At 39.8% G+C, this 16,289-nt stretch overlaps 1 protein-coding gene and 1 long non-coding RNA gene across 3 annotated transcripts in view; one reads left to right on the plus strand and one right to left on the minus strand.

The window, feature by feature from the left end:
* Nucleotides 1-13,285: 13,285 nt before the first annotated feature.
* Nucleotides 13,286-14,075, plus strand: LOC121720992. Its single transcript, XR_006034706.1, has 2 exons — nucleotides 13,286-13,491; nucleotides 13,866-14,075. It is a non-coding gene; the product is annotated as an uncharacterized LOC121720992 (long non-coding RNA).
* Nucleotides 14,076-15,143: 1,068 nt separating this feature from the next.
* igflr1 (IGF-like family receptor 1) overlaps nucleotides 15,144-16,289 on the minus strand; it is an 86,806-nt gene continuing 85,660 nt past the window's right edge. For both annotated transcript variants that reach the window (XM_042107534.1, XM_042107533.1), the window contains one exon: nucleotides 15,144-15,994. In XM_042107534.1, the coding sequence (XP_041963468.1) occupies nucleotides 15,672-15,994 (323 nt within the window). In that variant the 3' untranslated portion in view covers nucleotides 15,144-15,671. The remainder of the gene's footprint in view (nucleotides 15,995-16,289) is intronic.

Consider the following 16,289-nt stretch of genomic DNA (forward strand, 5'->3'; position numbering starts at 1 on the left):
CAAAGTTCATTGATTTGATTTATTGTCAAAGAAATGTTTATTGTAAATACTTACGCTGTAGCATATGGCAAAATAAGTTGTATGTATACTAAAATTACAATTAATACATTACAAACTAAAATGTGTTTTAAGTATTCACCAAGGCAAAATAGGTTGTATACTAAAATAAAAAACGGATAGAATATAAGCTAAAACTAGCAGGAATGGCTGTGCCATAGCATGAGCAATTACTCACAGCAGCTTTCATGGCAATTGGATAAAGAATGGCTGATATCAGCTCATTTAATTATTACAGCGCCCCTAGAGGCCAAATTATGCAAATTTCCTAATGCGTCCTCACAATCAGGTAACAAGTCCCCTTACCAAGTTTAGTTTGGACTTCATACAGCAAAGTCTTGCTGATATATGAGCTCACTTCCTGTTTGGCGGCTTTGCCGTCAGATTTGACTGGCTATATTGATGCTTTCGAATATCGAAATGCCTATAACTATCTTTTGTGAGGCTTGGTCTGAAGATCAACTGTGCCAAGTTTTGTGAAAATCGGACAAAATTTGTAACCTGTGAAAACGTTTAAGCGCTTTCAATAAAATCCAATATGGCGGAAATTGACGTCATGGGATGAGTTGAACTCGGCATCGTCCAAGGATTCCAAATAAACCGTAATACCAATGTTTAAAATCTGGCCTACGGTTCAAACGTTAAGCGCATGGATGTAATGCCAACTTTGACCCATTGATGGCACTAGAGCACTTGCAAACATGACACTTCGTGAACTGAATCATGGGACTGTCCCCAATCAGTGTGCCAAATTTCATAACTTTTGACCCAACGGTTCTATGGGCTGCCATAGACTTCCATAGTAGAAGAAAGACTTGAAATTGAAATCTGTCTGAATCACCTCTGTCGAGTTCCATGAAAATCGGATGAAATTTGTGACCGCTGACTTGTAGAGTTTGGATCAAATCCAATATGGCAGAGGTCCAATATGGCGGAAAGTGACACGATAGGGGTTGATGAATTTGGAATGGTCCAAGGATTCAGACGCTACCTCAATTGGGAAAATCAGACAAACGAGTCAAGGATCTCAAGCATGAATGCATGTCCAACATTTAAACTGGTGGTGGCAATAGAGCGTTCAATAAATATGCAGAAACATTGCTGAGAGTGATTGAGACAGTGTCCTGATTAATGGTATCGAGTTTTGTTACGTTAAAGGACTCAACATGCTTCTGCGTCAACTCCACGGCATAGCCACGCCGTCACTCCTACAGCGTTGTGACCCTTTTATGGTTTTGTGTCGGGTTGCTGTGCATCGCAGTGCATTTCACCACCAGAACGCTCGTCGCCTGTGTCTGCGTCGCTCACCACCGAAACCATAGACTATGACCGAAACGGTACTCAGAATAGCAAACCCCCTAGACTGTCGTGTTAAAATATTAATCTTATTTTTTTGGCCTTTTCTTGCTTAGATTTTGTAAAAAGTATCGAAAAATAGACACAGTAAAATCCATTGTCCTTCTGTAACCAGCAAATAAGTCTGAGGTTATTTGCGAGGTGTCTGCCAGCCAGTTTATGGTAGCAAGCGAACTTTAGCACAACTGTCTACAAAGTACTACTTGCTGGCGAAGTGCTAATTTCAAAACGTTACTGATATAGTCACTTTACAAACGGATAACCCCGTCATTGTAACCAAAATATGTCTTATAAGCTTATATCAGTGATTGGACATTGGTGTAATTTGGCTTCTTGCTGTGAGTGCTTGCTCATGCCATGGCAACATCATTCCTGCTATAGCGCACTGCTTGGCCCCCACATTGCTGCTTGCAGCGCTGCTTGGCCCCATTGAGTTACTAGCTTTTCCTATTATTATTCCTCTGCCATTGGAGTCTATGGCAGCCCATAGAACGCCTGGCTAAAAAGTGCAGATTTTTTGGCAGAAAGTTTCGGGACACTCCACTGACCATTCACACTCATTTACGGACCTCTAAACCCAGCCATCTAGCGCCACCAACAGGTCAAAATCTGGCCGAAAATTTCTAAAGTTATGAAATTTGGCACACTGATTCAGCACTGTCCCATGATCACTCTCACCAATTTCCAGAACTCTATGCCCAACACTCTAGCGCCACCAATGGGTCGAACCTGGATTGCATTCACGCATGTGACCATTGAACGGTGCGTCCGATTTTCACATATCAGGCACCGTTGGAATCCCTGGAGCGACCTAAGTTCAATGACCCCTATTACGTCACTTTCTGCCATATTGGACCTCCGCCATATTGGATTTAGTCCAAACTCTACGAAAAGTTTCAGCGGTCAGAAATTTCGTCCGATTTTCATGGAACTTGGCGGAGATGATCTTCTTCCCGAGCTGCACAAACGATACTTTCAATCACCAGTCAGATTTTTCAATTTCATTTTTGTTTGCCCGTGACAGCCAATCAAATATGGTGATGAAGACGCCAAACAGGAAGTGGACAAACATCTAGGTGACGCTTTGAGTTAACATAACAAGACTTGATGCCATTAGTCAGGACACTGTCCCAATCACTCACAGCAATTTTCATGCATATACATTGAACACTCTAGTGCAGTGTTTCTCAAACTTTTTCAGACCAAGGACCACTTAATCAATAAAAATAGCCTCACGGACCACCTAGCTAAAAAAAAAAAAGTAGACCTACTTCAACAGTAAATTACACAATAGGCCTACTCGCTGATTGTCTTTGCACCTTGCTTATTGTGTCAGAGAATTTATATGATTTAAACTGGCATGCCAGTGTTGCAGAAATGTTTGGATTTACATACAAGTTGGTTCAATATAGCAAACAATTATATTTGACCACGTCTGCTCACGGACCACTTGGGCTAGCTTGCGGACCACCAGTGGTCCCCGGACCACACTTTGAGAAACACTGCTCTAGCGCCACCACCAGTTCAAAGCTGGACATGCGTTCATGCGCGTGATCCTTGACTTTTGTCTGATTTTCACAATTGAGGTAGCGTCTGAATCCTTGAACAATCTCGAGTTCATCGACCCCTATCCTGTCACTTTCCGCCATATTGGACCTCCGCCATATTGGATTTAGTCCAAACTCTACAAAAAGTTTCAGCGGTTACAAATTTCATCCGATTTTCACAGAACTTGGCGGAGAGCCGCACAAACGATACTTGTCAGATTTTTTATTTTCAAGTTTGTTTGCCCGTGACAGCCAATTACACATGGCGACGATGCCGCCTAACAGGAAGTGGGCTAACATCTCGGCTACGCTTTAATGTGTGAAGTCCAAACTTTGTACAGGGACTTGGAATCTGATTGTGAGGACGCACTAGGAAATTGGCATCATTTGCCCTCTATAGGGGGTGCTGCAATACAGGAAGTGAACTCGTATCTCAGCAACACTTTGACGTATAAAGTCCAAACTTGGTACAGGGACTTGGTATCTGATTGTGATGACTCAATAGGAAATTGGCATCATTTGGCCTCTATAGGGGGCGCTGCAATACAGGAAGTGAGCTTGTATCTCAGCAATGCTTTGATGTATGAAGTCCCAACTTAATACAGAGACAAAGTAGCTGATTGTGAGGACATGCAAGGAAAGTGGTCTCATTTGGCCTCTAGGGGTGCTGTAATAGACAAATTGAGCTCACATCTCAGCAAATGTTTGAAATGTATGAAGTCCAGGGACATGGTAGCTGATTGTGAGAACGCACAAGGACATTGGTGTAATTTTCACCTCTAGGGGCACTATAACAAAGTAAATTAGCTTATTTCTCAGCCATTCTTTATCCAATTGCAATCAAGCTTGCTATGAGTGCTTGCTCATGCCATGGCAACGCCATTCCTGCTATAGCGCACTGCTTGGCCCCCACATTGCTGCTTGCTATATTTATTATTAGGGGTCCAGGCAGCGTAGCTGCAGGACCCCTATTGTTTCTGTACCATTCATTTTTGGCCAAAATTCTGTAAAAGTCATACTGCAGCCTAAACCGTAACTCCAAAACTCTTCAAATTTTCAGGTATGGTTACCAGTACCCCCCTCTACCCATAACCCAAAATGTGGGGTACTGCACTCAAAGGTGGCGCTATTGGAAAAAAAAGTTAATTATGCTAATTTCTCCTTACCAGATTGACCTAGACTCAAAATTCTTTCATAATATTAATCTCTAAACTCAGATCATTTTTTTTACTGCTCAGAATTTTGATATTTCGTTACATTTCAGAGATATAGGCCAATAAAGTTAGACCACTTAGGCCTTTTTTCCTAGATCACCTATATTCCTATAAACTGTAAGTCCTAGAAACTTGAGATTTTCAAGTATTGTTACCAGTACCCCCCACTACCCATAACCCAAATTTTGGGGTATTGCACCCAAAGGTGGCGCTCTTGTCAAAAACGCTTATTTCTCCTTACCAAATTGACCTAGACTCAAAATTCTCTCATTATATTAATCTCTAAATTCAGATGCATCTTATTCACCCTGGTCTTATGCTCTAAAAATGTTTACTTTTGCCACAATTTCAGAGAAAAGCCAAACATCAAGTTATCAAAATAATTTGGATATGTTCTTCCATTTCACAGATATAGGCCAATAAAGTTCGACCACTCAGCCCATTTCTCCTATATCACCTATATGAGTATTTTTTTTTTCCTTGGATAACAACCATACAACCATCATTAGGTGGATACCATTAAAGGAGAATTCCGGTGTGATATTGACCTAAAGTGTATTGAAACATGATACCGAGTGTGAACGTATGTCTCATAGCCCATCTCGGCTTGTCCCCTGCACTCCAAAATCTGGCACTACTTAGCCGATGCTACCAACAGCTTTTTCAATAGTGGTGCTTCGGCATCGGGCTAGCCATGCAAATAAATCACTGTTTTACACCCATTTACGAGGCTCAATGTATCTCCACACTTCATTGGTAGATTTCCGAGGGCCCTGACATTTAAAACGAGACATTGAGAACTTTGAAAAAGCACTGGTAGTTTACTTACAAGACGATTTATACAGACAGTATCTTCACGAAGTTTAGCGTTTGCAGCCATCTTGAATTTAGTCACGATAAGTCGAGCAACGAGTAAGAATGAACTGGTATGATAAGGGATCAGATTCCAAAAATAATTCAGTGGAAATGCATGGATTCCAGTTTCTTCCAGTAGCAGCAACTGGAATCCATGCATTTCACAAGCACATCAGGTGTACCCTTTCAGGAAAGCCCTTCATTTTATTGTCAAATGTATGCTTGGAGTTTTTCTTGTGTGTTTATCAACACATATTTTCACCATGTGAATGTGACTGCCCAATATGTATGATTGTCAGTGGCTCAGTGGGCTAATGCCTTGTACTGATGTTTCTCAGGTTGAGTGTTCGAATCCCTGTTAGCGCTTTAGGATTTGTCATTTAAGATTCACACCATTGAACAGCACCTGAATGACATCAGCCAATCAACATTCACACTCATCAGTTGCCAAGAATCAGAATGCCGGGACTCTCTATTACATTTAGGGGAACTTCTTTGTTTACTATTTTTCCTTCACGTCTATCATATTTATATTTCATCCATTAGTGTTCATCTCTACAAATGTCTAATTGCCCCAGAATTTCAAAAAGTTTTCAACACACATTTTCACCATGTGAATGTGACTACCCAATATGTAAGATTGTCAGTGGCTCAGTGGGATAATGCCTAGTGCTGGTGTTTGTTAGGTTGAGAGTTCGAATCCTGGTAGAGCTTTAGGCTCAACCTGCACATGCTATTGGGTATTGAAGATTCACACCATTGAACAGCACCTGAATGAGATCAGGCAATCGACATACACAGTCATTAGTTGCCAAGAATCAGAATGCCGAGACACTCTGACATTTAGGGGAACTTCTTTGTTTACTATTTTTCCTTCATCATTAAGTCTATCATATTTATATTTCATCCATTAGTGTTCTTCTCTACAAATGTCTAATTGCCCCAGAATTTCAAAAAGTTTTCAGGTGTACTCTTTCAGGAAAGCCCTTCATTTTATTGTCAAATGTATGCTTGTACACATTTTCACCATGTGAATGTGACTGGCCGACATGTAGGATTGACAGTGGCTCAGTGAGATAATGTCTTGTACTGGTGATCCTTAGGTTGAGAGTTCAAATCCCACTTGAAGCATTAGTGTTCGAATGCTGTTGGGTTGTGGAGGTCAGCATACTAGAATAGAATGCTGTTTGGTTCTGGAGGTTAGCACACTATAACATTACAGCTACTTGTCAATATGGACTTGTAGTGCAAGGCAAGTATAACTGTATGATTATAGGCTGTTTATCTTATTGACTCCGACACAGCTGTAGCCTATAATTATTTGTTATTCTTATAATATTTGTCATTTCTTATACATATTTAGTCGGCTCTTCAACTTGACAAAACAACTCTATATCGGTTAAGGATGTCACGCATGAAACAATGCTGCAGAAACACGAAAATACGACTTTGAGTTTAGTAGGCTATAATTTTCAGTTCCTGTTTATCTATTGCACAACGGGTAATAATTTAAAGGAATCGTGTTGCAGTCTTGTAAATAGTGACCCTGCAAGATCCCTAGTCATTGCAAAATCATAGTCTGTGACTTAAAACTCTACTATTTGTCTTTAGATGTGAGAGGGTCTGAGACTGTAGTCTTTCAAAAATCGTTTCCAAATCTTTGCAAATCTTTCCAAAGTCTGTCAGTGTAAGAAGGGCTTGAGGTGAGTGCTGTGGAGAAATTGCAGGATTGTTTGGCTCTGCCACCTAACCACACCCAGTTTACCTGCTGGGAAACCCTGTAGCTCCGGAGCAGGGGCTCAGACCAGGATAAATTGTTTGCTCGCCCTCAGTTCACTCTTTTGTTCATCTCAACCCAGCACTCCAGTGTGTCCTGCTCTGTGTGCGTCTTTGAGTTAATGTAAGTCATCACTTTAATGACCCTCACTATGACTTTTGTGATGTTTATCAGTCTGTAGAGTAGCTCTGCCATCATGTGTAAAGTTAAGGTCTTTGTTGGTTTGGTGTGTTGGAGTCCCATGTGAGAGATGATTAGGTGATGTTGGTTGACTTGGGATGTCAAGTATTGATTGTTTAGTTGTACCTTATATAGCCATATGATTTCAGTTTATTGTTCAAATGTCAATTGGTTTGATTGTGAGTTGGGATCTGTACTGATTTACCCCATTTCACTGATTACTCCATTTTCTGTTTGTTTCACTTGTGTTGCACCGAAACCTGCCATCTCCGTGTCATCACTCCATACCATTGAGCCTTCTGACCGAGGCTCTGCCTGCTCGCCACACACTCACTCTACCTCGACCCACATCGCCCCCCTACAGTTCCTTCAGTTGGGTTGTGGAGGTTAGCATACTAGAATAGAATACTGTTAAGAATACTGTTGGGTTGTGGAGGTTAGCACACTATAACGTTACAGCTACTTGTCAGGACTTGTCGTGCAAGGCAAGTATAACTGCATAATTATAGGCTGTTCATCTTATTGACTCCAACACAGAACCCACCCCCACCCCCCTTCACTTACCACCACAAAAACAATTCCATTCTGTGGGAAACACTGCCTTCCATTATCAGACCCTTCATCTTATCCATGACAAATGCATAGTCCTGTAGAATAGAGTAGAATTGTTAGAATACTGTTGGGTTGTGGAGGTTAGCACACTAGAATAGGGTATTGTTAGAAGACGTTACAGCACAGGGTAATCGTAATTTTATGCATCAAATTTATTCCAATCCAACTCAAAAGTTTTGAACAACACAAAGTGAAGGTTTTTATCTAGATCAAAACCAAGAATAGATTATGTGATCTAATCCAATTTCAGGAACCTTGTTTCCCTTTGAACAAGCCATTTTTAAGATTTGATCCAATCCGATAGCCGAAATCCGGTAACTGAAATCCGATAACCGAAATCCGATCACGTTTCTTTTGAACAATTGGGCCCAAACAATCAAAGCATATGTAAAACTAAAAAGCTATGCTACCTCATGTTCGTTTTGCTCGGACCCCGTAAATCACCACTTGCGGTTATATTTAATGTTATTATTATTCCCGTCTCCCTAATTTTTTGCCAGCTCCTGTGCCTAGGCCCTTAGAGACAGAGACACCGTTCCAACTTTAAAACGTCCGGGCAGTACCGGTGTAACTTGCTCGAGAAGATGACGTCAAGTGGGCGTGTTGTTCGTCCGCCATATTGGATTGAATAGAAAGCGAAACTAAATTTTCACAGGTCACAAATTTGGTCTGAACGCCACGAAACTTGACGTACATCATCATTGGACCAAGCCTCACAAAAGTTACTAGAAGGATTTTTGATTTTTCGAAAGCGTTTGCCCGTCACAGCCAAATGAAATCGGCGGCGAAGCTCCGAAACAGGAAGTCATCCATATCACAGGAACACTGTCACATATCGATACCAAATTTTGTATGTGAACTCGGGACTCCAATGTGAGGGTGCTTGAGCTAAAAAAAAAAAAAAAAACATTACAAAAGTTTGCAGCATTTGGCAAACCACCCACCTGTATTTGGTAACTATCACCTTCCACATTTGCAGTTGTACTGGTACATCTATCACAATGCCTTCCAAGTATGCACAATGTCTCTGGGCAGCCACAATGTCTCCGGGCAACCTTGTCCAATCATGAAATCCTTGCTCTGCCATGGAGTAGTATGGACTTACGAACTGAAGTAGCAAGGAGAACATTAGCTATTTATAGCTGACGTAGTACAGTTATTTTCACATTGACGGTATTCAAATTAAAATTTTCATTATTGTTAAATATCATGATGGGAGAGTATTATTAAAAATGTTACAAGTATGCAAATTCATATGTTTACGGGCATTTAGGTTTTACTGTGTTGTTTTGTTGTAAAGACATGCAAGGCATTCTGGGCCGTAATGAACAGTGGTCGGCAGCACTCCATAGGCTACGTATTAATATGAATAGGTGTTTCTGTAAACCTAGGGACAATAAACAGCTATCTCTGTTACAAAAACGAGCTGGTAATCGCTCATTGAAGAGGGAACTATGATAAAAGGATTGTTTTCCTAAAAGCATGGAGTTGACGAAAGAATAAGCAAGCAATGTCACGTTAATGTTAAATAGCCTACATCTGAACGCTAGGTGGCAACGTTGTATTACATTTCACTAGTAAGGAAGGTGCAAATATTATGTAATTTATCATGGGAAATTATTGGAAATGTTATTTCTTGTTTATTCTAATTGCAAACCACACACATCCATTCGGAATCACACATACACATTTAATACTGAAAGACTCTCATTGCGTTTATTTGATGTTGCCTAGCAACGCAGCCTTCAGAGCAAAGATTCTAGAACAGGGCTTCAGAGAGACACGTTTTGAGTTTGTGGCCAAGAACCTAAAATATCGGTTTCCATGTGTATGTGCTGGATGGTGTGCGTCCTTTATGAAAGTAAGTGTTTTATACAGTTAACGTTACAGACATAATGAGTCATGTTGTAGTGGTCAACATATATGTGCCCCTTCTGTTATTAGAATGCTAAGCGGAGAAGCTATGGGAGAAGCATGCTAAGCAGAGATTTAGTATCATTAATTTCTTGTGTGGCTAGCTATAGGGAGGAGATGTATGTTGCTAATTGGGATTTATGTTGTTTAGCGTAATACCATGGTCATTTGATATGAGATGCTTGCACTCGTAACTTCGTCACTTGTAACTTTAGGACTGCTATTTTTTTTACTAACAGTAATTCACGAAGCACTTTAGCCCTAAAAGTAGCAGCACCTAAGTCTGTGACAGCTTAAAAGAAGTGGCAAGGACTCCTAACGCGATGTTTTGAAATGCGTCTACTATTGTCTACAGGAACTTCCAATCGCGAGGGAACTTGCATTGTAGGCATAACTAAGGGATGCAATAACACCACCAACAACCAGAACTAGCCTACTCATTGTCAACATGTACATTAAATGTAACGTTTCATGTGAATCAAATTAAAATGTTTTCTTTGCAAACATAGGCATATGGTGACAGATTAATTTAATAATGCTGCTGTGTGAATCACGGTAATTCTTAATGGGACCCATTCTTAATGGGACCCACTGTATGGAAGTGGGCTAAGTAAAATAGAGATGTTTCAAATAAGATGAGGTTAATCAGAATTCTACGATATGCCCGCTTGACAACGGCAGAGATAGAACTGGCCTTTGGCCATAGCAACCATCCATTTAGAACAACTGGCCTTCATAGCAACCAAAGATCTGAGCTGTGTTGCAATGTGAGGCACAGTATAGAAAGGTGATGTATACAGAGACGGGTCAAAAAATATAGTGCAATGTAGACAGTAGTATACAGTTGATTTACAGACGGTGGTTTAGAGTAATATGAAGTATTCCTTTATTCTGAGATACATCTGAGATAGGCTACATCAATAGGCTCTCAAAACAACCCCAGGCTCATGAAGCGAGAAATTGGGTAACTCAGAATATTGAAGACATGCAAGAAGCGAGATATTGGGTAACGCAGCTGAAGAAACAGAACCTCTTAAAAGGTGAAGTCCATGTGCCACGCTTCCTTGCCATGGAAGACAGCGAGGCTGTACAGGCGCTCGAGAATTTTATTGTTAATGGTGACACTTTCAATGCTGATGAAAGGCATGAAGTTATGGATCCTTTCATCTTTAACTTTAAGCATGTTGAGGACGTGGAATTGTTTTTTGAAAAAATTGGAAGTATGAATATTAAAGTCAATTATGGCTTGCTTAACAGTGTTTAACCGGCCATTGTGGCTTGTTTTGGCTCTGTGTTTATTGTTTTTTTTTTTTTTAATTGGAAGTATGAATATTAAAAGTCAATTGTGGCTTGCTTAACCTTGTTTAACTGGCCATTGTGGCCTGTTTTGGCTATGTGTTTAATGTCTATGAAATGTCTTTAATAAAATTCTTTGAATTAATCTGCTGTCTTTTTGTTGTCACAAAGTGGATATGTAGCCTTATGTAGGCCTAATGGTCCCTGAAAATGCACTTAAAAGTCTGATGGGAATTATCCCAAGGATGAAAAGTCTTAGGGCAGATAGGCAGCCTGTCCAACACGTGGAATAATCTTTTCCCAAAATTGCATCAGAGATATAATTTCCTGACGTTCCATGTTTGGAATAGACTTCATTAAAATGCTGATGGTATTCTTGAAATTCCATGAACCCGTGGGAACCCTGCTTTACTTTGAGGTCGGCTACGACAGCGGGTCTAGCAGCTCCGATGCAGCCTACTTCTAGTTATCTTCGTGCATGGTTATTTTCATAAACGGACATTTCACCCTCTCCGTTTTCAAAAATAACATTGTGCACAAACTCCGTTTTCAGAGAAGTTTCCCCGTGTATATATGCCGTCAAGAGCATGCCAAACCTGTCGGTGGCAGTGTAAGGAAAAACTCAATCCCACGTTAGCCAATCAGAATCCCGAATTTAGCAACAAATCACTTCCTATTTCTTCCTATTTCTCTTTTGAACTGTGTTTGCAAGTGCAAACAGGCCAAAAGCGTTTGCACAAACAAACGTGAAAATGAGTACCACCTTAATAGCAACATAGGGATGAACGGGACCGGTAGCAACATTTTGTTATGGATCCTTTGAGAAACAGCCCGCATGTTTAGTTTTCACTAAAAACTACAAACTTCCGGTATAGCTACAGTATAGCAGTGGGCGTGTCTGATTTAGTTGCCGTGCAACGTAGTGGGCGTGTCTTGTAGTGGGCGTGTCTTGTAGTATTGCAGGACGCAGACAGATACTATTGAGATAACAAGCATCGATAGCACTACTGTACTACAAGTCTATGTTATCAAATAAACATGAAACAAAACTTCCTTTTCCAATTCCTGCATAGGTTACCAGCTATGTGCAGAGCTAGCTGACGTTATGTGCATCTTGCTAACATGTAGTCTAGCTGACACCGTAACGTACATTAGCCTATATTTTGCTTAATGAAGGCTCATCACACTGTAAAAAAATATTTTCCCTTTTAGTTATGTTAACTTGTAATATTTAGCCAAGTAGACTTAAATTTAACTCTGTTGTTCAGATAACTTATATATTTGGGTTTTAGTGGTGAAAACCAATGACACAATTGGTACAACTTATTTTTTCTTGTCATATCCACTAGTTATCATAGTTCACCTCCGTTTCACGCTGCGTCACGTAAATGGCGCATGCGCAGACACCTAACCGCACCTCGAAGTAATTTTTCGTGAGGGTGAACCTTTCTTTTGTTTTCAACCAACTCCTGCCACTGGTGGTATCTTCAACTGTCACTTTTCTGTCATGCATCTGACTGCAAGCTGTACAAACTCTGCAGTCATTAGGGATGGGCAGAACGAGGCTTTGTGAAACAACGAAACGTTCGAAGCAATTGCGCCGGAATGTGTCGAGGTTTCGAAACAATCCGACACACGTAACTCCATGGTGACATCTAGTGGCCAGTTTTGCTAACATCACATTTTGACCGTGAAGCACAACTGCTTCAGACGAAGAATATAAATAGCCAACATGGAACGCAAGATTTCGTCCACAGCCACGTGGTTCAGTGGTTAACACACTTGCATTCGGCCGGAGCGGCCGGTGTTCGACTCCCTGCTGGTGCTTAGAAATTTCAGACTAGTATATGCGTTCAGTAACTAGAACATTTTTATATCTGCCAGTTAGATGTTTTGTTATTTCAGTTTCATAGTACATTATCCTTTGGAATATGCTGGAGAGGAAAATGCTACAATGGTTTTAAAATGTAGGCTATGCTTATGGCCCAGGGTTTTTTTTTGGAACATGTTGTAGGGAAATAAAGGATACATGTGAAGCAGGTTAGACTAATCAGGTACAACCTGGGAAAAAAATGTATGTCAACATACATTTTTATTATAACAGTTGTTCTGCCGTCTTGGCATTTAATCTGTTTCTTGTTTTTGAATAAACCTCCCCAGCCTTGGAAAAAATTCTTTCACAAGGCACACTTGTTGCTGGCATGCACAAATATTTTTTTGCCATCACAGTTAGGTTTGGATAAACCACTCTCCTCTCCTGCCAGTATTTCAAAGGGTCAGCTGTTCTTGAAATAAAGGCATCAGTCATATATTTTTTTTACTTCTGCTACTATCTAAATATTAACGTCACTAGACTATATCTATCTAAACTATCGCTTACTGTCTGTCTAGCCTGTCAATTAATCTATATCACTAACCTATCAATCAATAAGGTAATTATCATTTTTGTTTGTACACCTGATTGACTTACCAACTTATTTTGTAATGCTTTGATTTATATCTTAATCAACAATAACATAATGTATAGCAATTGCTGTTTTATTTTTTTAGGTGCCATCCAGCAAGTCCCAGCCTGGAGCCAGAGGCTGGCACTGCACGTCAGATGGGGGAGGATCTATGTTAGGCATCAGAAAGGTGGTTTAAGCAAGAAGGAAAGAGCTTCTGCAGACAGTGTTGCAATTAGGTATGATACTTTTGGAAATTGATCTTAATGCCTTAATTTTAAAAAAATTAGGAAAAATCCAGCCTTTAAGTACAACAATTTTCTTTGTGAATGAATAATGTATCGTAAATAAATAAGTGTTCCTTAAAGGTTTGATTTTTCCTCATTTTTTTTTAATTACGACATTAAGATCAGATGATTTTTAAATGTATGTGTATGCTAAGGTTATGTTAACTTATGAGCACAACTGTAATACATATCTCCATTACTTCTAACTATTGCACCTGACTTCTAGGCTGCTATTGTGGGTTTGCTTTTATTTGTCACACAAGCTGAGTTAATTACATTCATGGACAGGGTCAATTGTAACATATGCTTTCTTTCTCTTTTCACAGACACCTGACTTTTACTGAGTCCCTTTTCTGGTTTGTTTTGGATGAACTAGAGTGGTGGGCACAGAAATTTTGTCGATGGGTCAAACATTCAGACACTCACACTCACTCACACAACCACACTTGTGGATTTGTCAAGCAACAAATCTTTGTATATAATCTGTTGCTCATTGAATATGCTTAATAAATGTTGTCTTCTTGACTTGTACATCATGTTTGCGTATATATTTTTGTATTACAAACCAGTTTGGTTAAAACAATGCATAGCAAAGGGCATTTGTCATGTTCACTTAAGCAAGAGTTAGGAAAACTTAAATTTTCAAGGCAACCAGGTTACTTTTGTGGAAAAGTTAATACAACAAGCTTTATGAAGTTGATCTAAGTAAAATGTTTGGTCAATACAAATTCAAAATACTAGTCAGTACGACTTCTATGTTGTTAAGTTAATGACGACTTGAGTTGACTCAACTCAACTAGGTTAGTTGACATGATGCATAATTTAAGTTGCATCCACTAAATAGAATGTTGTGTCAACAATGACTCCTTAGTTGATGGAACAGGTCATATTTGTCAGATCAACTAGCCATCTCAAGTTGACACAACTTATTTGCCTCATTTAGTTAACTTATTGTATTATTTTCAATTAACTCAAAATTCCAAGGCAACCAGGTTACACGCGTTTTTAAGTTGAATCAACTAATATTTTTTTTTACAGGAAAAATAAAAGCAAAAAATAAATACATTTGGAAAATTTAAAATATACCTATTACTATGAGGGTTGTTATACAATGCCATTATAATAATGTGAGGCATATCTGAACATTATATTTCCCATGATAATGACTGGGAATAATAGTAGAGTGATAGCTCTCATATAGCAGAAAGCCCCAAATACAATTTTTACACACTGTATGCTCCATCACGAAGTGCTTGTGGCTAAAATAATTATTAGGATTAGCTTAATGGATTTTTATATTTGCCGTAGTATTGTCGATGGGTTTAATAACACATCAAGGGGGTCCTTGGCCAGAACCTAGTGGTATTTGGGGGGCCTTGTCGTGGAAAAGTTTGGGAACCCCTGTTCTAAAGTACATTTGATTCAAGTTCAGCGTGTGTTGCGAGCTATTTGTTTCTCAGCAAAAGCAACAACGAAACTAACAAATAAATGTAAAGAGACATCGTGGAGTTTATTTTTTTCGTTTTGGCAAGTAGCCGTATAATAAACAGGATAATGTATAGAATAATGTCATTATTGGGAAAATAAGTCCCTTCAGGGCGAAGCAAGACCGGTCCGGTTCGCCCTGTCGGGACTTATTTTCCCAATAATGACGTGTTCTATACATTATCCCTTACATATTGAGAGCTTGTTCAGAAGCCACTTGCTAAATCCATCTAGTTCATTACCAATAGTCTTCTCAATCTAACTGATATCGCTCCCAGAGACCAGTAATGCAGTCATCAGCATATAAAAGAAGCTTACTTTACATTTTACAGCAGCAGGCATGTCATTAACATAAAAAAATAGAAGGGGGCCCTGGATGGAACCTTGGCACCCCACATGTATTATTCTGAGGATCTGATATGGTGCCCTCAACATCACAAACTTGAGTTCTTCCAGTGAGAAGTGAACCATTTTACAGCAGTATATCTGAAGTATTCCCGCCTTCCACCATTGGGCCTTGAGCAAGGTTCTTAACTCAGAGTTGCTCCAGGGACCCTTGTAATATAATTGACATAAGCTGATTCGGATAAAAGCGTCTGCTAAATTAATAAATGTTAATGAATTTTACAAGTATGTTTCTTATGTACTTAAACTTTCTGGGGTTGACTGAATTTCTTCAGGACATTGACAGCATCATGACGGTCAATATCGTGAAGAAGCCATGCCAGTTGACCCACAGTCCACTCAGGAGACCGGGCAGCAATTGCCTCCAACACAGCAACTAGAGGGCTCTTGCTGTCTCTCTTGGAATAAGCATAATTAATCCAGGTAGATGAGAAATGGCAGCGGGAAGCCAGGTGACGAGTGTTCTTCAATCCACTGCAGTCTGGATCCAGCAAGATTAGCAGGTCCTCCAGCACATCCATGTTATCCAGCAGAAGTTGTAATGGCACCATCTGCAGTTCAGGTGCTAAGGGCAAAAGACCACAAAGACATATCAATGAATCTTTATTCCTCTAGAATCCTCCATAGAAATATATGGGGACAGTTTCTAATGCCAAGATGGCAGTTGTCTACACGTATCCCGCCCCTTCCCTAATTGTGGGTCAAATAGGAAACCCTGCCCTGTAATGTAAACAACCAATTGCATTGTTGGAAAAAGCATGACTGACTTTTTGCCTTCTGTTTACTTCCCCGTCATCATGGTAATAGCCATACTGCAAATGTTGACGCATGCGCAATGAGTAAGTTAACGTCAAGAATAA

Source organism: Alosa sapidissima, chromosome 10 (assembly GCF_018492685.1).
Source record: "Alosa sapidissima isolate fAloSap1 chromosome 10, fAloSap1.pri, whole genome shotgun sequence".
Taxonomy (NCBI): domain Eukaryota; kingdom Metazoa; phylum Chordata; class Actinopteri; order Clupeiformes; family Clupeidae; genus Alosa; species Alosa sapidissima.